The sequence below is a fragment of the Lepus europaeus genome, chromosome 18 (assembly GCF_033115175.1).
Source record: "Lepus europaeus isolate LE1 chromosome 18, mLepTim1.pri, whole genome shotgun sequence".
NCBI classification, from domain to species: domain Eukaryota; kingdom Metazoa; phylum Chordata; class Mammalia; order Lagomorpha; family Leporidae; genus Lepus; species Lepus europaeus.
This window is the reverse complement of record NC_084844.1, coordinates 41725918-41748020: the sequence shown is the minus strand read 5'-3', so window position 1 is coordinate 41748020 and position 22103 is coordinate 41725918. Positions and strand designations below refer to the sequence as shown.

At 47.0% G+C, this 22103-nt stretch overlaps 1 protein-coding gene across 1 annotated transcript in view; it reads right to left on the bottom strand.

Moving 5' to 3' along the window:
* The window catches only part of CRLF3 (cytokine receptor like factor 3), a 41206-nt gene extending 20268 nt beyond the window's left edge, over positions 1–20938 (bottom strand). Inside the window, exons 1-2 of the mRNA XM_062174811.1 lie at positions 20758–20938; positions 2133–2340 (exon numbers count right to left, since the gene is read on the bottom strand). Coding sequence (XP_062030795.1) covers positions 2133–2340; positions 20758–20886 — 337 coding nt within the window. The 5' untranslated portion in view covers positions 20887–20938. The remainder of the gene's footprint in view (positions 1–2132; positions 2341–20757) is intronic.
* Positions 20939–22103: the final 1165 nt, after the last annotated feature.

Sequence of the window (22103 nt, the reverse complement as noted above, 5' to 3'; positions counted from 1 at the left end):
CTACCGCGGCGGCCATTGGAGGGTGAACCAACGGCAAAAGGAAGACCTTTCTCTCTGTCTCTCTCTCTCTCACTGTCAAAAAAAAAAAAAAATAATAATAATAATAATAATAACAAATAAAGTCAGCCATCAGTAAAATCATCAATAATTCTACCTCTGAAAAATCTCTCAAAGCTAGCCCTGCCTCATCTCCAGTGGCCACTGCCTTTACCATTTGCTTAGTGACTACCGCGGCAAGTTTCAAATCAGTGTTTCATGCCCCCAGCCTCACAATGGAAAATATAGTTTCCAAAGTGCAGGCGGGCTCATTTGTAAAAAATGCAGATATAGGGCTGGCGCCGTGGCTCAACAGGCTAATCCCCGCCTTGCAGCGCCAGCGCACCGGGTTCTAGTCCCGGTCAGGGCGCCGGATTCTATCCCGGTTGCCCCTCTTCCAGGTCAGCTCTCTGCTATGGCCCGGGAGTGCAGTGGAGGATGGCCCAAGTGCTTGGGCCCTGCACCCCATGGGAGAGCAGGAGAAGCACCTGGCTCCTGCCATCGGATCAGCGCGGTGCACCGGCCGCGGCGGCCATTGGAGGGTGAACCAATGGCAAAGGAAGACCTTTCTGTTTCTCTCTCTCACTGTCTACTCTGTCAAAAATAAAAAAATAAAAATAAATTTAAAAAATCCAGATACGATTCAGGAAGTGTGCAACTTCAACTACTTCACTAGATGCCATTCACTCCACACACGCTGTGACCTCCGCTTGGAAGGACACTGTTCCCCCCTCTGTTTCCTGTCTACCTCAGGAATTTCTTTGAGCACCTGTGGAATTCCTCCTACAGGAAGCTATCAGCACTTCTCCAGACAGAGTGAAACACTTCCTCCTCTGTGTTCCCAGAAGTTCTCACATCTTTCTTGGCTTATATGTCTCCGCTGCTGGGCATGAACCCCAAACTGGACTTGAGAAAAACCAATGTTGGGGGCCGGGATCCCACATGGGAGTTGGTTTGAGTCCCGGCTGCTTCACTTCCTATCCAGCTCCCTTCTAATGCACTTGGGAAAGCAATGAATGGTGGCCCAAGTACTTGGGCCCCTGCCGCCCAGGTGAGAGATCCAGAGGAAGCTCTTGGCTCCTGGGTTTGGCCTGGCTCAGACCCAGCCACTGCGGCCATTTAGCAAGTAGCAGAGAGTAGAGCACTCAGGGATGCCAACACTGAGAGGAAACCAGCAAATCAAAGATCTCTCTGTCTCCCCTTCTCTCTGCCTTTCAAATAAATAAATCTTAAAAAAAAAAAAAAAAAAAAAAAGTTGAAGGGGGAACCAGCATTCTGAAGTACTGGGTAAAGCCGCTGCCTGCAATGCCAGCATGCCATATGGGTACCAGTTCCAGACCAGGCTGTCCCACTTCTGATCCAGCCCCCTGCTAATGCACCTGGGAAAGCAGCAGAGGATAGCCGAAGTGCTTGAGCCTCTGCACCCACATGGGAAATCCAGAAAAAAGCTCCTGAATCCTGGTTTTGGCCTGGCCCAACCCAGGCCATTGCAGCCATTAGGGGAGTGAACCAGCAGATGGGAGATCTCTCTGTCTCTCTGTCTCTTCTTCTTTCTGTGTAACTCTTTCAAATAAATTGATAAATCTTCAAAAAAGAAATGCTGAAGGAAGGTATATGTGCAAGAAAGCAGCAAGCAAGATCTACACATGACTTAACTAATATCACAAGCTAAAAACAGGAAAATCTAACAACTACAATTTCAGAAGTGATGTCAATTACATTTTTTAACCTTCTGAAAGGAACGATGGCATTAAATTCTATGAATCATGAACACTGTGAGATAAACATATATTTTAAACAGACTCAAAATGACCTTAAAATCATTCTCTCAACAGCGAATCAGTTACTATCATCATGGAATAACTTGAGAAAAATTTCTTACTCCTTTGTGTTTTGTAAATGATTATAATGAACACTTCTAATGCATTTACCCGAGGATCTGTCACTGTGTACCTGCCATTAGTCCATACTAGAAACTAACCCATAGTGGCCACATCCTAAGCACCCCATAGATGGCAAGAAGCCTGCTGGCATTCTAAGAAATTAACAAAGCTTCATCTGAAAGAACCACATTTACTGGGCTCCCTGGCCCCCACCTTCTCGGACCAAGTCCTCCGCAGTGGTAACTCCTTGCTCAATGAGTTTCTGGCAGTCGTCCAGGGGTTTAATGGTCTCCTGTTCAATGGCATCCACCTCTTGCAACAGGGTCGCCAGTCGCTCATCCAGGAGCTTCCCAAGGGTTCCCTTTAAGTCATTAAAATGTTGTCTGAGGACACCCCTCGTCTGTGATGCACTCTCTCTGATCTAAAAAGAAAAATAACATGAAAACTCAAAATCAATATCTGTAGAAAAGGTTAATCCACAGGTACCATTAATAATAACCAAAAGGCACCACATAATTTTTAAACTTTTAAATTGAAATTATATATAGTTAGGGTATAAGAAACATTTCGACACACTTACACATAGTGAAGTAATTATTACAGCCAAGCTAATTAACATATCCATCTGTTCACATGGTTGCATTCTTGAATATGTGTGGTTTGGAACACTTAACAAATTCCAAGTACACAATAGAGTTTTTTTTTTTTAAGATTTTTTATTTATTTATTTGAGAGGCAGAGTTATAGACAGTGAGAGGGAGAGACAGAGAAAGATCTTCCTTCCGTTGGCTCACCCCCTAAATGGCTGCTACAGCTGGAGCTGTGCTGATTCCCAAGCCAGGAGCCAGGTGCTTCCTCCAGGTCTCCCATGCGGGTACAGGGCCCAAGCACTTGAGCCATCCTCCACTGCACTCCCGGGCCATAGCAGAGAGCTGCATTCCATCCAACTCTTCTTTCGAGAAGAGCACCCGGGACTAGAATCGGTGCTCATATGGGATGCCAGTGCCACAGGCGGAGGATTAACCTACTGCACCACAGCACCAGCCCCATACAATAGAGTATTTTTTTTTTTTAAAAAAGATGTTACTTATTTATTTGAGAGGCAGGGCTACAAACAGAGAGAGGGAGAGACAGAAAGGTCTTCCATCCACTGGTTCACTCCCCAAATGACTGCAATGACTGGAGCTGGGCCAAACCAAAGCCAGGAGCCAGAAGCTTCTGTCAGGTCTCCCACATGGGCCCAAGCACTATGGCCATCTTCTACTGCTTTCCCAGCCATAGCAGAGAGCTAGAGTGGAAGAGGAGTAGCCGGGACTTGAACTAGTGCCCGTGTGGGATGCCAGTACCCCAGGCAGAGGCTTAGTCCACTACTCAATAGCACCAGCCCCCTACAATGTAGTATTAACAACTGCTGTACCTTGTATGTTAGCTCTCTGGAATTTACTCATCCTATTTAACTGAAACTGTACCATATGACTAACATCTTACCATTGATTTTTTTTTTTTTTTTTTGACAGGCAGAGTGGACAGAGAGAAAGGTCTTCCTTTGCCATTGGTTCACCCTCCAATGGCCGCTGCGGCCGGCGCACCGCGCTGATCTGAAGCCAGGAGCCAGCTGCTTATCCTGGTCTCCCATGCAGGTGCAGGGCCCAAGCACCTGGGCCATCCTCCACTGCACTCCTGGGCCACAGCAGAGAGCTGGCCTGGAAGAGGGGCAACTGGGACAGAATCCGGCGCCCCAACCGGGACTAGAACCCGGTGTGCTGGCGTTGCAAGGCAGAGGATTAGCATGTTGAGCCACGGCGCCGGCTAACATCTTAACATTCTAAAAGCCCCCATCCTTCGTAACTGAAGCTCCTGGCTCCTGGGCCAGAACTGGCCTTTGCAGCCATTTGAGGAGTGACCCATGACCCAGGAGATGGAAGATTCTCTCTCTCTCTCTCTCTCTCTCTCTCTGTAACTCTTCCTTTCAAATAAATCAATAAGTAAATCTTTAAAAATAAAATTCTCTGGTTGTCAGTTCAAGTCCCAGCTGCTCTACTTTTGATCCAGCTCCCTGCTAATGTACCTGGAAAGCACTGGAAGATGGCCCAAGTCCTTGGGCACTGCACCCACATGGGAGACCCAGATAAGCTCCCGGCTCTTGGCTTTGCCTTAGTCCAGCCCTGGCCATTGCGGCTATTTGGGGAGTGAACAGTAGATGGCGAACCTCTCTCTCCCTGTTCCCCCTCTCTCTGTCTTTAACTCTGCCTCTCACATAAGTAACTGTCAGCTGCTTGCTATAACTCAGAAGGCAGAGTTGGATTCCAGGAGCAGGAGGAGCTCACAGGTGGAGTTCTCATCTTTCACAAGCACACTCGTAATTCTGCAGCCCATCCCGTGGGCAGCACTGCCCTAAAGTCACAGTGCCCAGAAGTCCTGTTAGAAAAGATGGCTGGAAAGCTCTACATCTCACACATATCTGGAAAACAGACAGGTTGTCTATATAGTATGTAACAATTCAGATAATAAAATTCATTTTGTCAGGGCTGGTGCTGTGGCACAGCGGGTAGAGCCACTGCCTGCAATGCCAGCATCCATATGAATCCTGGCTGTCCACTTCTGTTCCAGCTCTCTGCTATGGGAAAGCAGCAGAAGATGGCCCAACTCCTTGGTCCCCTTCACCCACATGGGAGACTCAGAAGGAGCTCCTGGTTCCTGGCTTCAGACTGGCCCAGCTCCAGCCATTGCAGCCATTTGGGAAGTGAACCAGAAAACAGAATACCTCTCTCTCTGCCTTTACCTCTGTGTAACTCTGCCTTCCAAATAAATAAGTAAGTCTTTTTTAAAAAAATGTAAAAAGCAAAACATTATCTCCCAGAAATGCTCACAACCATGTAAACATAAAAGGTATGATGGCACAGGGAGTTAAGAGGCCACCTGGGACACCCTCATCCTCTACAGGACCTGAGAACGAGGCCTGCCTCCATTTCTGTTCCAGCTTCCTGTGAATGCACCCGCGAGGCAGCAGACAATGGCCCAAGTACCCTGGTCCTGCCACCCATGTGGGAGACCCGGAAGGAGTTCCTGGCTCCTACATTCACCTGACCCAGCCCTGGCTGCTGCAGGCATCTGGGGAATAAACCAGCAGAAGGGCTCTGTCTATTTCTCTCTGCCTCTCAAATAAGTAAATAAATTTTTTTCTTAATATTTGTAGAAACTGGAATTAAAAGATAAAGCACATTTTGAAAAACATAAAGTTAGCGACATATGTTTTAAGGACTTTTCAAAAGACCCAGGGAGATAATGTCTTATGATATTGAGTTGTCACCTGAGATACAGTTAGAATTCCCGAATCTCAGACATCACCCAGGACTACTGAAGCAGAAGCTGTTTCTACACAGTTGATGTGTCCCCACGTTACAGATAACAGACGAAAGGAAGACCCTGTGTCACAGCGCTTTAACACATTTCAAACCCCACTACGAAGAGGAAACTCTACAGCCGAGCACTATACCACCGACTCCTGTCTCACCCTTTAACGGATGTAACATACACAGGAAGTACGCTGGTTAGGTAAAGTCAGCTTCCTCTTTAGAAAGAATTCAAAAGCTCCTTCAGCAGTCGCAGAGTCTGTGTTTTGTTTTTGTTTCAGAACCATAAAAAAAAAAGGAAGTATGTGAGTACAAAACACCAAGGGGACTATGTAAGGCAGAAACCACTTCTACACACGCCTCCTGTATGCTTGCTGTAAATGTGGTCCCTTCTACACAGAAGCCCAAACACCGCCATTTCAAACTTGATACTACCTGGGGGTCATTTTCTTCTTCCGGAAGTAGTCCATAACGTAAAGCTCAGTCATTTTTAAACCAATACTGTACTTAATTAAGTTCATTTTCTTGGCTTTAATAAAACTAATTTTGAAATACAGGGGTGAGGATTTGGCACAGCAGTTAAGACACCACTAGAAACACCCACATTCCCCAGCAGAGTCCCTGGGTTCAAGACCCACCTCCAGTTCCAATTCCAGCTTCCTGCTAATGCATGGCCTGGAAGGCCTTAGGTGACGGGTGAAGTACTTGAGTCTCTGCCACCATGTGGGAGACAGGGACTGAGTCCCAGGCTCCTGACTGCGGCCTTTCCCAGCCCCAGATGTTGTGGACATCTAGGGAGTGAACAGGTAGATGGAAGGTTCCTCCTCTCTTTCTTTCACTGCCTCTCTAATAAATAAAATAAAATAGAGGCCAGCATGTGGCACTGCAGGTGAATCTACTAGTTGAGACATCCACATTCCATGTCGGAGTGCCAATTCAAATCCTGGCTACTCCAATTAGGATCCAGCTTCCTGCTGATGCATCCTGGGAGGTTGTAAATGATGGCTCAAGTACTTGGGCTGCTACCACCCATGTAGGATACACAGATGGCACTTCTGGCTCAGCCTTAGTTGTTGCAGGCATTTGAGAAATAAACCAGCAGATGGAAGATATCTCTCCCCTTACCTCTCTCTTTTTCTTCCTCTCCCCTCTCTGTTGTTCTGCCTTTCAAGTAGATGGAAATCAAAGAATAAACATTAAAAAAAAAAAAAAAGGCTATATGGACATACAACCAGAAAAATAAATAATAAATGCAGACTTTACTACTGAGTGAATTTTTTCTTATTTGATGTGGTATCAGTGGTCCAATGTGTTCACCAACCCATTAAATCTTCACAGTTTTGAGAGGTGACTATGCAGGGTTCATAGTGAGGCTGGAAGAAGCCAAACAACTTAGCAAGGCTTCACAGTGCCCAAAACAGTCTACTCCAAGTCATGCTCTTTCTACTCTACCATACCGAGGTGTCTAGTACCTACAAATCGTATTTTAAAGAGTCCCAGGCAAACCTGTAAATTACCCACTGGCTGAAGACACTTGCTGCAACAACATTTTTTCTTGCCCTGGTGGTGGACAGCCAATCAGCCCTGAGGCTGGCTAGCCACGCAAAGCAAAAATAGTTCTGTGGGTTTGCAACCAAATAGGTTTAAGACAACACAAATGAGACAAGTAAAGGTCCCACAAAGGAAATGTAACATACACTATGTTAACAATATTCAGAGCGAATTCTCCACTACAACTTCCAGTGTAAAAGACAATTAAAAATGGACTTACAAAGTTTCCATCATAGCTGAATCTAACCCCTAAGTAGCTCTTTTAAAGGTTTTAATATGGTGATGAGCTCACAGAATGCCAAAACATCATCAAGTCACCCATTAATACTAAGCTACACAAAAACCTAGGGAAGATTTACAAGCCTCCAAAACAACATGACTGACATTCTCCTCCAGAGTTTAGCTGCTAAAAAGTCACAAAAGCTATGTAGAACTTGGTTTAATACATTTCTGGTCTTAAGTAGCATAAGTAGTATAATTATAAATATATAATTGCTATATTAACATATACTAAATGTTAGAAAACTGACAGGTATCTCCACTATCTATAAAACACACATTATATGACTTAATAGAGAAGAAAAGAATTATCTTCCAGGTTCAAAGGACAGCACTGTGGTGCAGTGGGTTAAGCCGGGAACTGTAACACTGATGCCAGCATCCTATATGGGCACTGATTCAAGTTCCTGCTGCTCCACTTCCTATCCAGCTCCCTGCTAATGAACCCTGGAAAGCAGTGGAAAATGGTCCAAGTGCTTGGGTCCTTGCTACCCACATGGGAGACCTAAATGGAGTTTCAGGCTAATGGCTTTAGCCTTGCCCAGCCCCAGAAGTTGCAGCTATTTGAAGAGTAAACCAATGGATGGAAGATCGCTCTCTCTCTAATTCTGCCCTTCAAATCATAACTGGATGACTTATTTTAAAAAAATATTGCTTTTTCTAACTGCTTTGCCAATGAAAAACTAAAACTAACTTAAAATTAAGAAACTGGCATTAAAAACTATCAGCTAACAAAAACATAATGATTAAAAATAAAAGATGAGGAGCTGGCGCTGTGGTGCAGAGGGTGAAAGACCCGGCCCTCATCACTAGCATCCCATATGGGCACCTGTTGGAATCCCAGCTGCTCCAACTCTCTGCCATGGCCTGGGAGAACAGTGGAAGATGGCCCAGGTTCTTGCACCCCTGTACCCATGTGGGAGACTGGGAAGAAGCTCCTGGCTCCTGGCTTCTGATCGGTGCAGCTCCGGCCGTTGCAACCATCTGGAGTGTGAACCAACGGATGGAAGACCTCTCTCTCTCTATTTCTCCTTCTCTCTCTGTGTAACTCTTACTTTCAAATAAATAAATAAATCTTTTTTTAAAAAAAAAAAAAAAAGATGAAGTAAAGGCATCAAACAAGTGAAGTAAATATTGTGGTACAGCAGGTTAAGCTGCTGCTTGGGACTCCACATCCCGTATCTGAGTGCTAGTTTTGTTTCTTGTTTTTTGTCTTTGTTTTTGTTTTTTATTTATTATTTTTGTTTGAAAGGCAAAGTTATATATAGAGATAGAGATCTTCCATCTGCTGGTTTACTCCCAAAATGGCTGCAATGGTCATGGCTGGACCAGGCTGAAGCCAGGAGCTTCATCTGGGTCTCCCACATGGGTGCAGGGGCCCAAGCACTTGGGCCATCCTCCACTGCTCTCCCAGGTGCATAAACAGGGAGCTGGATTGGAAGTAGAGCTGCCGGGACTCAAATTTTCACTCATATAGTAAGCTGGTATTGCAGATGGCGGCTTAACACTGCTGCGCCACAATGCCAGTCACACTGAGTGTTAGTTCGAGTCCCAGTTGCTCCATTTCTAATCCTGTTTATTTGCCTGGGAAGCAGGGAATAATGCCTCAAGCACTTGAGTTGCTGTCATCCACATCAAAGATTCAGATGGAATTTCTGGTTTCTGGCTTCAGCCTGGCCCAGCCCCTGCTGCTGTGGTCCTTTGGAGAATGAACCAGTGTAAGACAGCCCCTCCAAACCTCCTCTCTGCCACTCTGCCTTTGAAATAAATACATAATCTCTTAAAAAAATCAAACAGGGGCCAGCGCTGTGGCGGAGCAGGTAAAGCTGCTGCCTGCAGTGCTGGCATCCCATATGGGTGCTGGTTCAAGTCCCGGCTGCTCCACTTCCAATCCAGCTCTCTGCTATGGCCTGGGAAAGCAGTACAAGATGGCCCAAGTTGTTGGGCCCCTGCAACATATGGGAGACCCGGAAGAAGCTCCTCGTTCCTGACCAGCACAGCGCCAGCCATTGTGGCCTATTGGGGAGTGAACCAATGGATGGAAGACCTCTCTCTCTCTCTGCCTCTCCTCTCTGTTACTCTTTCAAATAAATAAATAAATCTTAAAAAAAAAAAAAAAAAAACAAGCAACTTATTCTGAAGAAGCTAACCGCAATATTTCTCCTCAGTTCACATGAAATGCATTACACCATTTTTCTTTGCTCTCACTCCAAGACATCAGTCGATACCAATACAGCCTCAGCTATCATCTACTGAACACCTACTGTGCAACACATACTTACACCCATCTTTCATTTAAACTCTACACAACTCCGGTGAAGAAAGTATCTGTAGATGAGTTACACATGAGAGTCAGAGAGAGAGAACCCTGCCCACATCACAAACTTAGTGACATGGCAGAAAATTTAAGTTCAACCTGACTCAAGTATAGACTCAGAAGCACTGCTACATTCTGTCTCTCCAGTAGCTGGAAAAAGTCTATGTGTATTATATGATTGGAAAACTTTCAAAAAGAAAAAGCATATGCATATTATATGATTTGTTAGTCTGTTAACGTTAGTGGTCCCAATGAAACAGAAAGAACACCTTCTGGGACTCAGGGCCTGATAGAGTTCTCTCCTCTATGCTATGGGTCAGGACTGTGACTAGCAATGTGGTCAGCCACATGCAGGCAGCAGAACAGTGAAACCGATGCTGAGCCAGTTCCAGACCTAAATCTTTTTTTTCTTTTCTTTTTTTTAAACAGCACAGATAAGGCAGAGTTACACATAGAGACGGGGAGAGGGAGAGGGTGGGAGAATGGGAGGGAGGAAAGTAGGAGGGAAGGAAAGAGGGAGGAAGGGAGGGGGGAGGGGGGAGAGAGAGAGAGAGAGAGAGAATCTTCCATCTGTTGATTCACTCCCCAAATGGTCTCAATGGCCAGAGCAGGGGCCAGTCTGAAGTCAGAAACCAGGAGCTTATTTCAGGTCTCCCACATAGGTGGCAGGGGCCCAAGGACTTGGGTCATCTTCCCCTGCTTTCCCAGGCCATAGCAGAGAGCTGGATTGGAAGTAGAACAGCCAAGACTTGAACCAGCACCACAGGCAGTGGCTTTACCTACTATACCACAACATGGGCCCCCAAACCTCAATCTTAAGAAGACAGGATACATTGCCTCTGTGTTTTTGGATGCCCCAAGTAACCACAAAAGAAGTATGGCTACCTTGGTAGATAGGGATAACTAGAAGGGAAGAACAAGAAGAAAGAAGAGAGGGAGGGAGGGGTAAACAGAGGAAGGGAGAGAGACTGGCATTGAAGCCAAGCAGTTCAATTGAGTGTGGCTAACACCAGGACTCCAAGCATATAAGTCAAAATCATGTCCTGGACATCCAGCCTCAGCTGCCGTGTGACCTTAACCACAAAGAGTCTTACTAAGCAAAACCAGGAAAACTGCCTAAATGAGCCCAGGACAACCTCCAGAATGCAAAGCAAATAAATGATTGCTTTTAAGCCTTTAAGCTTTGGTATAGTTTATTATGTACTAACAGATAACAAAACCATATCATAAAACAAATATTTATTTCTTTATTACCCACTTTAATGAAGAGGGTATATACAATCAAGACCACAAGCAATTAAAATAAGTCCACTAAATTACATCCATAACATTCTGTTTTGCTGTTTTAAGATTTATTTTAGGCCAGCGCCATGGCTTAACAGGCTAATCCTCCACCTTGCAGCGCCGGCACACCAGATTCTATCCCGGTTGCCCCTCTTCCAGGCCAGCTCTCTGCTGTGGCCCGGGAAGGCAGTGGAGGATGGCCCAAGTGCTTGGGCCCTGCACCCCATGGGAGACCAGGAGAAGCACCTGGCTCCTGGCTTCGGATCAGCGCAATGCGCTGGCCACAGCGACCATTGGAGGGTGAACCAACGGCAAAGGAAAACCTTTCTCTCGGTCTCTCTCTCTCTCTCTCTCACTATCCACTCTGCCTGTCAAAAATAAATAAATAAATAAATAAATAAATAAATAAAGACAACATATGAAGACTTATGTGTAAAAAGATGACTGAAAAGTCATGTAAACATGTGTGCAAATACTTTATTTATTTATTTATTTATTTGAAAGAGTTACAGAGAGAAAGAGAGATTTTCCATCCACTGGTTCACTCCCCAAATGGGCCCATCAACCTGGACTGGGCCAGGCCAAAACTGGGAGCCAGGAGCTTCATCCCAGTCTCCCATATGGGTGCAGGGCCCTAGGGACTTGGGCCACCTTCCTCTGCTTTCCCAGGCGCGTTAGCGGGGAGCTGGATGGGAAGTGGAGCAGCTGGGACTGGAATCAGCCTCATATGTGATGCCAGCATTGCAGGCGGCAACTTACCCCGTTATATAACACCGGCCCTGCAAATACATCTTGCACACAAATTCATGTCTGGCTTTTCCTCCTCCTTGGTTGCACTTACACTGTTTTGCTTCCAGAGTTTGAGTCATTATATTACAGTCCACTACTCCATGAGACTCCATATAGTAGACTCTTCACCTCTGCATTAAAAATTAGCCTGGGGTAAATGTTTGGCCTAGTGGTTAAGACGCCTGCATCCTGTATCAGAGTTCCTGGGTGTGATTCCTGGCTCAACTCCCAATTTCAGCTTTCTGCTAATACACACCATGGAGGTGATGGCTCAAGTAATTCTGTTCCTTTCACCCACTGGGCTATCTAGATTTAGTTTTCAGTTCCAGGCTTCTGGCCTGAACCAGCCCACATCCTGCCACTGAGGGCATTTAAGGAGTGAGCCACCAGATATGTATGCATACTCTCTCTCTGTACCTAAATAAATAAATAAAATTTCTTTTAGAAATTGGACTACAGAGTGACTATATTTCACAATAACTATTATATTTTATGAAGAACTTGAAAGCATAGCTTAAAGTCTCCAAACACAAAGAAATGATGAGATTTACAATGCTAATTACCAGAGCCAGCATTGTGGCACAGCAGGTTAAGCAGCCACCTGCTCCACTTCTGATCCAGCTTCCTGTTATTGTGCCTGGGTAAGCAGCGGAGGATGGTCCAAGTACTTGGGCCCCTGCATCCACGTGGGAGACCTGAAGGAAGCTCCCAGCTCCTAGCTTCAGTCTGGCCTAGCCCTGGCCACTGCAGCCACTTAGGAAGTGAACTAGCAGAAGGAGGAACTCCTTCCCTCTCTCTCTTTCTCTCTCTCTGTCACTCTGCCTTTCAAAGAAAAAAAATGCTAATTAGTTTTATTTCATCAGTACACATTGTATATACATAACAAACTATCATAAATTGTTCATAAACATGTACAATTACATGTTAATTTTAAAAAGGCACGCCCACATGTTCTTGATAAATGTTTATAATACTAACCAGAAGAAAACTAGATACAAAGCTGCATACACAGCAGTCTCTGACTTCTGCACAGGATGCACAGGACGCAGCAATGGGAGCTGCAGCTGTCTCTAAGTAGTGGAATTACAGGTTATTCTTAAAGTATTTCATTTCTTCCTGAATTTCCCTAGATCTACATTTAACCTTTCCTTAGGATAAAATTTTTTTTTAATTAGCCTAGAACATTTAGCCATAACAAATTACATTCAGAGATTTTGCACTGTTTTGAAAACGGGTAACAGCAGGGGAAGTGGGAGATAAAAGGGGCATTAATAGCTTTCTTTCCTTTGCTCATCTACTAAGACTTCCTGTCTTGGTTTTCTGAAACTTTTTTTCTTCATTTAGTTCAACACCGTCTGAGACATCAGTGTGCCACGTATTTTCAAATCCTGTGGGAGAGAGCCGGTGCTGTGTCATAGAGGATACAGCTACTGCCTGTGGCACTGGCATCCCATACGGATGCTGATTCGAGTCCCGGCTGCTCTACTTCAGATCCAGCTCTCTGCTATGGTCTGGGAAAGCAGCAGAGGATGGCCTAAGTCATTGGGCCCCTGCACCCATGTGGGAGACCTGGAAGAAGCTCCTGCCTCCTGCCTCCTGCCTCCTGGCTTCACACTGGCCCAGCTTCATCCATTGCAGCTATCTGGGGAATGAACCAACAGATGGAAGATCTCTCTTTCTCTGCCTCTTCCTTTCAAGTAAATAAATCTAAAACAAAACAAACGAAAACCTGTGGGAATAACCTACCAGAATTTTATATTACAAATTAGGAGTATCAAGAATACTAGCAAATGTTCAAAAGTTTATTTGAGAACAAAATACTATGGAAAACATATTCAAAAAAATGGGCACTTAGATGTTAAGACATGCTAGGACAAGCACTGGCTCGAGATGCCAATTATTCACTGCCATCTTTATATAATTCTCTAACAAGAGAATGATATTTTAGGCCGGCGCCGCGGCTCACTAGGCTAATCCTCCGCCTTGCGGCGCCAGCACACCGGGTTCTAGTCCCGGTTGGGGCACCGATCCTGTCCCAGTTGCCCCTCTTCCAGGCCAGCTCTCTGCTGTAGCCAGGGAGTGCAGTGGAGGATAGCCCAAGTCCTTGGGCCCTGCACCCCATGGGAGACCAGGAGAAGCACCTGGCTCCTGCCATCGGATCAGCGCGGTGCGCCAGCCGCAGCGCGCCTACCGCGGCGGCCATTGGAGGGTGAACCAACGGCAAAGGAAGACATTTCTCTCTGTCTCTCTCTCACTGTCCACTCTGCCTGTCAATAAATAAATAAATAAATAAATAAGAGAGAATGATATTTCAAACATGGTGATCTTGAGTGCAGATACACTATTGTATTAAACTACAGGACTCAGTGGAGAGCTGACGAAGTGGTAATGGTGCACTCTAAGGCAGTGTTTTTCAACCGTCTTCAATGGGCACACCTATCATTCCTGGAGGTTTTGCTAACAGACTGATTCAGTAGGTGTGAGGTGGGGCCTGGAGTCTGCATTCTCCACAAGCTCCCAGGACATGCCCCTCCTGCAGCTCACGGACCACAGCTGCAGCAGCAAGGATCTCAGGACCCCACTGACCAGAACTGGGTCGGGGCACTCACCAAAGAATGATTTCATTAGGAGCCAGGATCTGAATATTTACTCCTAAGTAGCAGGACCTGCTTTTGTCAAATGCATTGAAAGATATACTATGGAAAGGCTTATGAAGACCAACACATTCATTTTATAGAGTGAACTGTAGCTGTACACACACTAAAATGTTGGCATCTCTCATGTAGGCACCACCAGTACCTCAAATGAATTCCTCGTACAACAACGTACAAAGACGGAGTTTCTGAATCTGCGAAGTATAAGGACCAGGCCCCAAGAGGGATGGCATGGTGCAGCACATTAAGCCTGTAACACTGGCATCCCATATCTGGCACCAGTCTGAGTCCCAGCTGCTGTGCTTCTGATCCAGCTCCCTGCTAATGTGCCTAAGAAAACAGGGGAACACGGCCCTACCTAGGCCTCGCTATCTCTGTCATTCTGCCTTTTAAACAAATGTCTTTAAAAAAAAAATTTAAAAACAAAACAAAAAGACTGGGTCCCAGACTGTGGCAATGGCATTAAGGTAGTACTGCCATCTCTACATAGACAGCTTGATCAGTGATCTCAACTTTTTTTTTTTTTTTAAGATTTTTATTTCTTTATTTTAAAGTCAGAGAAAGAGAGAGAGAGAGAGAGAGATCTTCCATCCATTGGTTCACTCCTCTAATGGCTGCAATGGCCAGGCTGGGCCAGGCCAAAGCCAAGAGCCTGGAACTCCATCTGGGTGTCCTGTGTTCATGTAGGGGCCCAAACACTTGGAGCATCTTTTACTGCTTTCCCAGGCATACTAGCAGGGAACTGGACAGGAAGTGGAGCAGCTGGGTCTCAAACTGGTGCCCATACGGGATGCTGGCATTGCAGGCAGCAGACTAATTGCTGTGTCACAACACTGGCCCCTGATATCTATTTATAACAAGCAGAAAAACCAATGCCACAGAAATAGGACAAGTGGGGGCCAGTGCTGTGGCTTAGCAGGTAAAGCCGCTGCCTGCAGTGCCAGCATCCCATATGGGCATCAGTTTGAATCCCGACTGCTCCACTTCCAATCCAGCTCTCTGCTATGGCCTGGGGAAGCAGTAGAAGATGGCCCAAGTCCTTGTGCCCCTGCTCCCACATGGGAGACTTGGAAGAAGCTCCTGGCCCCTGGCTTCAGATCAGCCGTTCCAGCCATTTGGGGAGTGAACCGGCAGATAGAAGACCTCTCTGTCAGTCTCTCTGCCTCTGCCTCTCTGTAACTCTGCCTTTCAAATAAATAAATCAATCTTTAAAACAAAAAAAGAAATAGGACAAGTGATGAAAAACACAATGAAGTAAAACCCAACAATGAATACACAGGAGCTCTGGGTTCCCCTGCTTGTTTTATTTTTAGGAGTAACAATCTAATGATCAGTCATCAAAAGTAGTAAATCCATGACGATAGTGAATTTTCCTGACCATAGTAACAGGGACCTAGAAATACTTCTGATGCCCAACAAATACTTAATGAGTGAATGAACAAACTAAATATTTAAGGAGAGTGGGAGTTAATTACTTCGGTATTTACATCTTAGTACCAAGGATTCCAGGGAGCTGTAGAGAATTCCTCTTAATGATTTCAACATCAGTCAGGCCAGGCTGGTTGTGAACATTATCTGATTTCCTGAAGACAATGAACATCTCTCTACCCTTTAACTTATTCAGGCAGTGAGAGTTACAGACAACCCTTGCATTCCTACACAGAACTTCCTTTTCTCTGAAAACAGAGGGTAGGGCCTAAACTTAACCACAAAAGAAGAAACTTCTACATGCTGGCAGTTATTTTTGCAGAATAACTTAAAAGACGCCTATTCTTCTTCCTTCTAGACTTTCAAACACATGATTTTTTAACACAAGACAGATCTCATGAGATTTCTAACAGGTAAGAAACAGAAGCAAAGATAATAAGTACACAAAGAGTTTCAGAAAGGATAAAAAGTTACCATGTGATTCAGCAATTCCTAGGTATAGCCAAAATGAACTGAAAACATGTCCATACAAAAAGTATACAAGGGGCCGGCGCTGTGGTGTTGTGTTCTAAGCCTCCGCCTGTGGTGCTGGCATCCCCAGTGGGAGACAGAGTTCCTGGCTCCTGGTTTTGGTCTGGCTTCACCCCAGCTATTTGGGGAGAAAACCAGCTGATGGAAGATCTTACTCTCTTTCTTCCTGCAACTCTGTCTTTTAAACAAACTACACACACACACACACACACATTTTTTAAAAAAAATATAAATCCTTCGGGGGCTGGTGCTGTGGTGTAGTAGACTAAACCTCCACCCGTAGCACTGACATCCCATTGGTCGCTGGTTAATGTCCCAGCTGTTCTTCTTCAGATACAGCTTTCTGCTGGTGACCTGGGAAAACAGTAGAAGATGGCCCAAGTGCTTGGGGCACCGCACCCACCTGGGAGACCAGGAAGAAGCTTCTGGCTTCAGGTCGGCCCAGCTCCAGCCATTGTGGCCATTTAGGAGGGAGTAAACCAGGGGTAGAAGACCTCTCTCGGGCCGGCGCCGTGGCTTAACAAGCTAATTCTCTGCCTTGCGGCGCCAGCACACCAGGTTCTAGTCCCGGTTGGGGCGCCGGATTCTATCCCTCTTCCAGGCCAGCTCTCTGCTATGGCCCGGGAAGGCAGTGGAGGATGGCCCAAGTCTTTGGGCCCTGCACCCGCATGGGAGACCAGGAGAAGCACCTGGCTCCTGGCTTCGGATCAGCGAGATGAGCCGGCCGCAGCGGCCATTGGAGGGTGAACCAACAGCAAAAAGGAAGACCTTTCTCTGTCTCTCTCTCTCTCACTATCCACTCTGCCTATCAAAAAAAAAAAAAAAAGAAGAAGAAGAAGAAGACCTCTCTCTCTGTCTCGCCCTCTCATTATCTATAACTCTCTTTCTCAAATAAATAAAATATTTTTTTTTTAAAAAGTACACAAGGCCGGCGCCGTGGCTTAACAGGCTAATCCTCCGCCTAGCGGTGCCGGCACACCGGGTTCTAGTCCCAGTCGGGGCGCCGGATTCTGTCCCGGTTGCCCCTCTTCCAGGCCAGCTCTCTGCTATGGCCTGGGAGTGCAGTGGAGGATGGCCCAAGTGCTTGGGCCCTGCACCCCATGGGAGACCAGGAGAAGCACCTGGCTCCTGGCTTCGGATCAGCGCGGTGCGCCGGCCGCAGCACACCGGCCGCAGCGGCCATTGGAGGGTGAACCAATGGCAAAAAGGAAGACCTTTCTTTCTGTCTCTCTCTCTCTCACTATCCACTCTGCCTGTCAAAAAATTAAAAAAAAAAAAGTACACAAATATTTATAGCAGAATTATTTATAATAGTTAAAAAAGTAGAAATATCATAAATATCTGAATGGATGAAGAAAGCATAGTACAGTAAATATTCAGCTATAAAAATGTTGAAGTACTGATACAACCTAGCACATGGACAAACCCTGAAAACATTATGTTAAGTCAAAGAAGTCAGTTAACCAGGGGCCACATGCTTCTTCAGACCGTTTATATGGAATGTCCTGAATAGGCAAGTCCATAGAAGCCAGAAAGTAGGTTAGTGGTTGCTAGTTGCTGGGGGAATGACAGCTAATGAGTACGGCATTTTGGGGGAGGAAGGGTGATGAAAATGTTCTAGAATTAGCCAGTGGTGATGGCTGAACAGCTTTATGAATACACTAAAAACTTTTGACTGACAGCTTTAAGGCATGAATTTCATGGTAGGCAAATTGTAACAATAACCGTGAAAGTTTATATGCCAAAAGGAAGAAAAATCAGCAGGTAAAAAATATACTCAAAGGGCAGCACCCCTTATTCTCTGCTCTTCTCATCCCTTCCCCTGGCAAAATCTTGGACTACAAACTTATAAAGTTTATGTAGTTATTCTGAAAGTGACCGGAACCCTAAAAATACCCTAACCACCAAGCAAAAGCAGCTGCTTATTTTGATAATATTTTTGCAACACAAATCTTTCTTAAAATGCAAGTTCCCAGAAGACTTAGTCTATGACCCCAAGCATGCACACCTGACTAGAATGAGCTTTGAGGAGAGGCACTCTTGCAATTGCCCCAGGCACAAAACACATTCCAGTTGACAAAACAGAACCACACCAGGGTTCAGTGTGGTGAGAAGGCAATGTCATCAGGAACCCAGGCACGATGGATGTTCCGTTACAGTTTTTTGTCTCAAGGAGAGAAAATAAGCCTCAAAAATAAAACAAAAACCTGTACTAAATGCCATTACATTACAGGAAAACATGTCCTGTGTTTAAATTATTGTGTATAAAATTTAATAGCATATAGGTTTAGACACTGAATACTAAACCATTTAGGATGAAGTTACACTAAAAAATTTTTAATGCATATAATGTCACATGAACAATTAGTAAGTACTCCATCAAGGTCCTAACCTCATTCATTCTGTCAACTCCACTACTTCTTGGGGTCTTTACAATTTTTTAAATTTGAGAGGAGTGTGTGTGAGGTGGTGTGTGTAGCTTACTTCTCAAATGCCTGAAAGGGCCAGGGATAGGAAGGCAACCCAGGTCTCCCACATGGGTGGCAGGAACCCCATTACTGGAGCCTCAGCTGCCTCCAGGGTCTGCTATTGGGAAGCTGGACTCAGGAGCCCGAGCTGTGCACTGAACCCAGGCACTCCCTACAGGCTGTGGGCATCTTAACCACTAGGCTAAGGCCACTGCTTCCCAACAGCTGAAGCAGAGTTAAACAACAGCCATGCTCAGAAGCAAGGCATTAACTGGCTGAAAGGGTCGTCTTATAATTTAATCTCTTTCTTTTTAAGCAAAGTCCTAGATTTAGAACCTTTATTTCTAAGCAGCAGAGAGAATAACGCAGATGTTTTCAAAGGGAAATAGAGTACATGGGAAAGCCTTAGGAAGCATTCACCAATCAGGGTCATCCGATCTAGATTCTGCTCCCAGTGTTTCCACTAGAATAAAAATGATGCCTGGCCTACACCAACCTTTAAGGGTAGAGAGATATATACAATCCAAAGCATGCTCAGTAATTTTTTTTAAGGTTTATGTATTTATTTGAAAGGCAGAAATATGGAGAGAGAGAAGGAATGAGAAATCTTTCGGCTGGCGCCGCGGCTCACTAGGCTAATCCTCCGCCTGCGGCGCCAGCACCCCGGGTTCTAGTCCTGGTTGGGGCACTGGATTCTGTCCCAGTTGCTCCTTTTCCAGTCCAGCTCTCTGCTGTGGACCCTGCACCCGCATGGGAGACCAGGAGAAGCATCTGGCTCCTGCCTGCGGATCAGTGCAGCCATAGCGGCCACTTGGGGGTGAACCAACAGAAAAAGGAAGACCTTTCTCTCTGTCTCTCTCTCACTGTCTAACTCTGCGTGTCAAAAAAAAAAAAAAAAAAAAAAAAAAAAAAAAAAAAAAAGAAAGAAAGAAAAGAAAAGAAATCTTCCATCTGCTGGTTCACTCCCCAAATGGCAGCAACAGCCAGGGCCTGGGCAAGGCCAAAAAAGCCAGGAGCTTCTTCCAGCTCTCCCATGTGAGTGCAGGAGCCCAAATACTTGAGCCAACTTCCACTGTTTTCCCAGGTGCTTTAGCAGGGAGCTGGATTGGAAGTGCAGCAGCCAGGACTGGAACTGGAGCCTGTATGGGGTGCCTGCCCTGTAGGTGGAGGCTTAACCTTCACCAGAGTGCTGGCCCCATATTCACTATTCTTAATAATGAGACTATCCATAGACACTGTTACCACAGCATTATCCTCCCAGTTTCAGATTCTACCTAGCACGGGAGTTACAAGGATGAAAATACACGTTAATATCAAGTGTGACTTAGAGAAACTCAGATGGAAACCCACTGACTTAGAAAGCATTTAGTAAGCACTTAGTGAGTAGCAGCCCGAGGATCATCTGTCCTATCACACATTGGCAAATAGGTTCCATCTTTTCCTGTGTATGTTTCAGGGTGCACAGAACCATGCACTTTCCCACATCTTCGATGACCCTTTCCCAGTCAGACAGATAACCCCACCACTTGAAAGTATATTTAGCGTCTCCTTTCAGCACTGCTCTCTTTAAATCTGTTTTCCCATTTCCCCGGGCCTTCGTAGTCCCTCCCTCAGACGTTTCATTTTGCTGCTTCTGCCTTTCCAACAACCATCGCCTTGAATTCTAAACCAACCAGATCGGGATGACTTGAGGCAGTTATTAAAAAAATGCACTCCAGCTCACAGAAGACAGTATCCAAGGGTTAACTCCATTCATTTAGCGTGGCCGCCGCCGCTTCTCGGCCCCTGTCGGATCTTCGCCCTGCCCTCCCTTCCAACACCCGCCCCGTCCCACTGGGAGCCCCCTCGGGCTCGCCGTCCCACACTGGCCTCTCTCCCCCCGCAGGTTTCCTCAGTCCCCACCTCCCGGCCCCGCGGCCCCAACTCCGCCCGGCCGCGGCCCCACCACCGCCCCGCAGTTTGGGGACCGCTCCTCGCACTCGCCCGGGAACCCCCAAACTGGTCCTTCCCTGCGATCTCCCCAGTCCCCACGTCCCCCGAAGCCCAGGTCCTCCCAGGTCGGCTTCCACCTCCCAGTGCTGGGACACTCCCGCCCCCCGCAGCCCTCAGTGCGCCCTCGCCCGCTGCACGACACCCCACTCGCTCCCGGGGCCCACAGCGCCCCTCGGGGCGCGGCCCTCCGACCTGCCTCTGCGCCTCGCGCAGCCCCTGCAGCCGGTGCCCCAGCTCCCGCCGGTAGCTCTGCGCCGCCTCCACATTCTCGCGGGCCTCCTGCAGCAGCAGCTCGGGTTCCAGCTCCATCGTCCCCCTCATCCGGCCGCGCGGCCAGCGGCTGCGGACGCAGGTTCCCGACTGTGCCGGGCGCCGCCGAGCGGCCCCGCGCTGCCTTGCGCAGGCGGAAGCGCCGCCGGGCCACGCCCCGCCCCCAAGGCGACCTTGATCGACGGCCGTGCGGCGGCGGCCCCGCGGGCGTCGCATCCGGGTCCCAGAGCGGGCCCCGGGCCTGTGACGCCGGCCTCCGGGGCTTCCCTGGGAAACGCCCGGAGGCCTGCTAAGGGCTCCCCAAGGCTTATCTCCTCCTTGCGTCTGTGTCAGTCCGTGGCACACAGGAAACTGTGGTGCGCAGAGGGAACTCGGCTTTCCCAAGCCCGGGATTCGAACCCTGACACCAGCATCCCCTCGGCAGCAGCGCCTTTGGAGGTTTCCCGGGTCCCAGCTCGCGGTCTGGTGGGCGAATCGAGAGAGAGGGGGTCCTCGGTGGAGACCAGCGGGAGAGCGAGCAGGCCTGGCGGATTTTTTTCCCTCAAGCTTCAAGATGTAAATAAGCGGGGCTTGGCGGCCCTGAGGTCTGTGTGGCAACGCAGTCAGGCGTGGGTGTGACCAGCCCGTTGCAGTGAGACTTTGTGGACACTTTCGTTTCAACTTTATACAGTTTCCATATTTCACAAGAAATCGTCTTTGCATTTTTTCCCCGGCCACTTAAAAAGGTAAAAAAAATGAAAAATAAAAAAAAAAAAATCGTGGACAAATCGTACAAAAGCAAATGGTTGGTCCATTTGGCCCCTTTGTTGGGAGGTGAACTTGAAAAAGAGTAAGGGCCTTGCAGTGCAGGGCGCATTCACTAATGGTTACTGCCTGTGTCCTGCCATGTGCCAAACAGCGCCTTAGGAGGGTAGGTGAGAGAGCAGTGGGGCTTGGGCTGTCTTACGGTAGGACTGGGCATGCAGTAGTTTCTCTGCAAATATTTGTCCAGGGAAAGGAATGCGCTAGGATACATGGGGAGAAATACAGCATTAAAGGTTTGAATTAGGGGGGCCTGCGCTGTGGTGTTGAAGGTTGGGCCTCTGCCTGCAGCGCCTGCATCCCACATGAGCACCAGTTGGAGTCCCGCTGCTCCACTTCCCATCCTGCTCCCTGCTAATGCGCCTGGGAAGGCAATGGAGGATGGCCCAAGTGCTTGGGCCCCTGCACCCACCCATGGCGCCCGTATGGGATGCCAGCACTGCAGGCGGTGGCTTTATCCACTACAC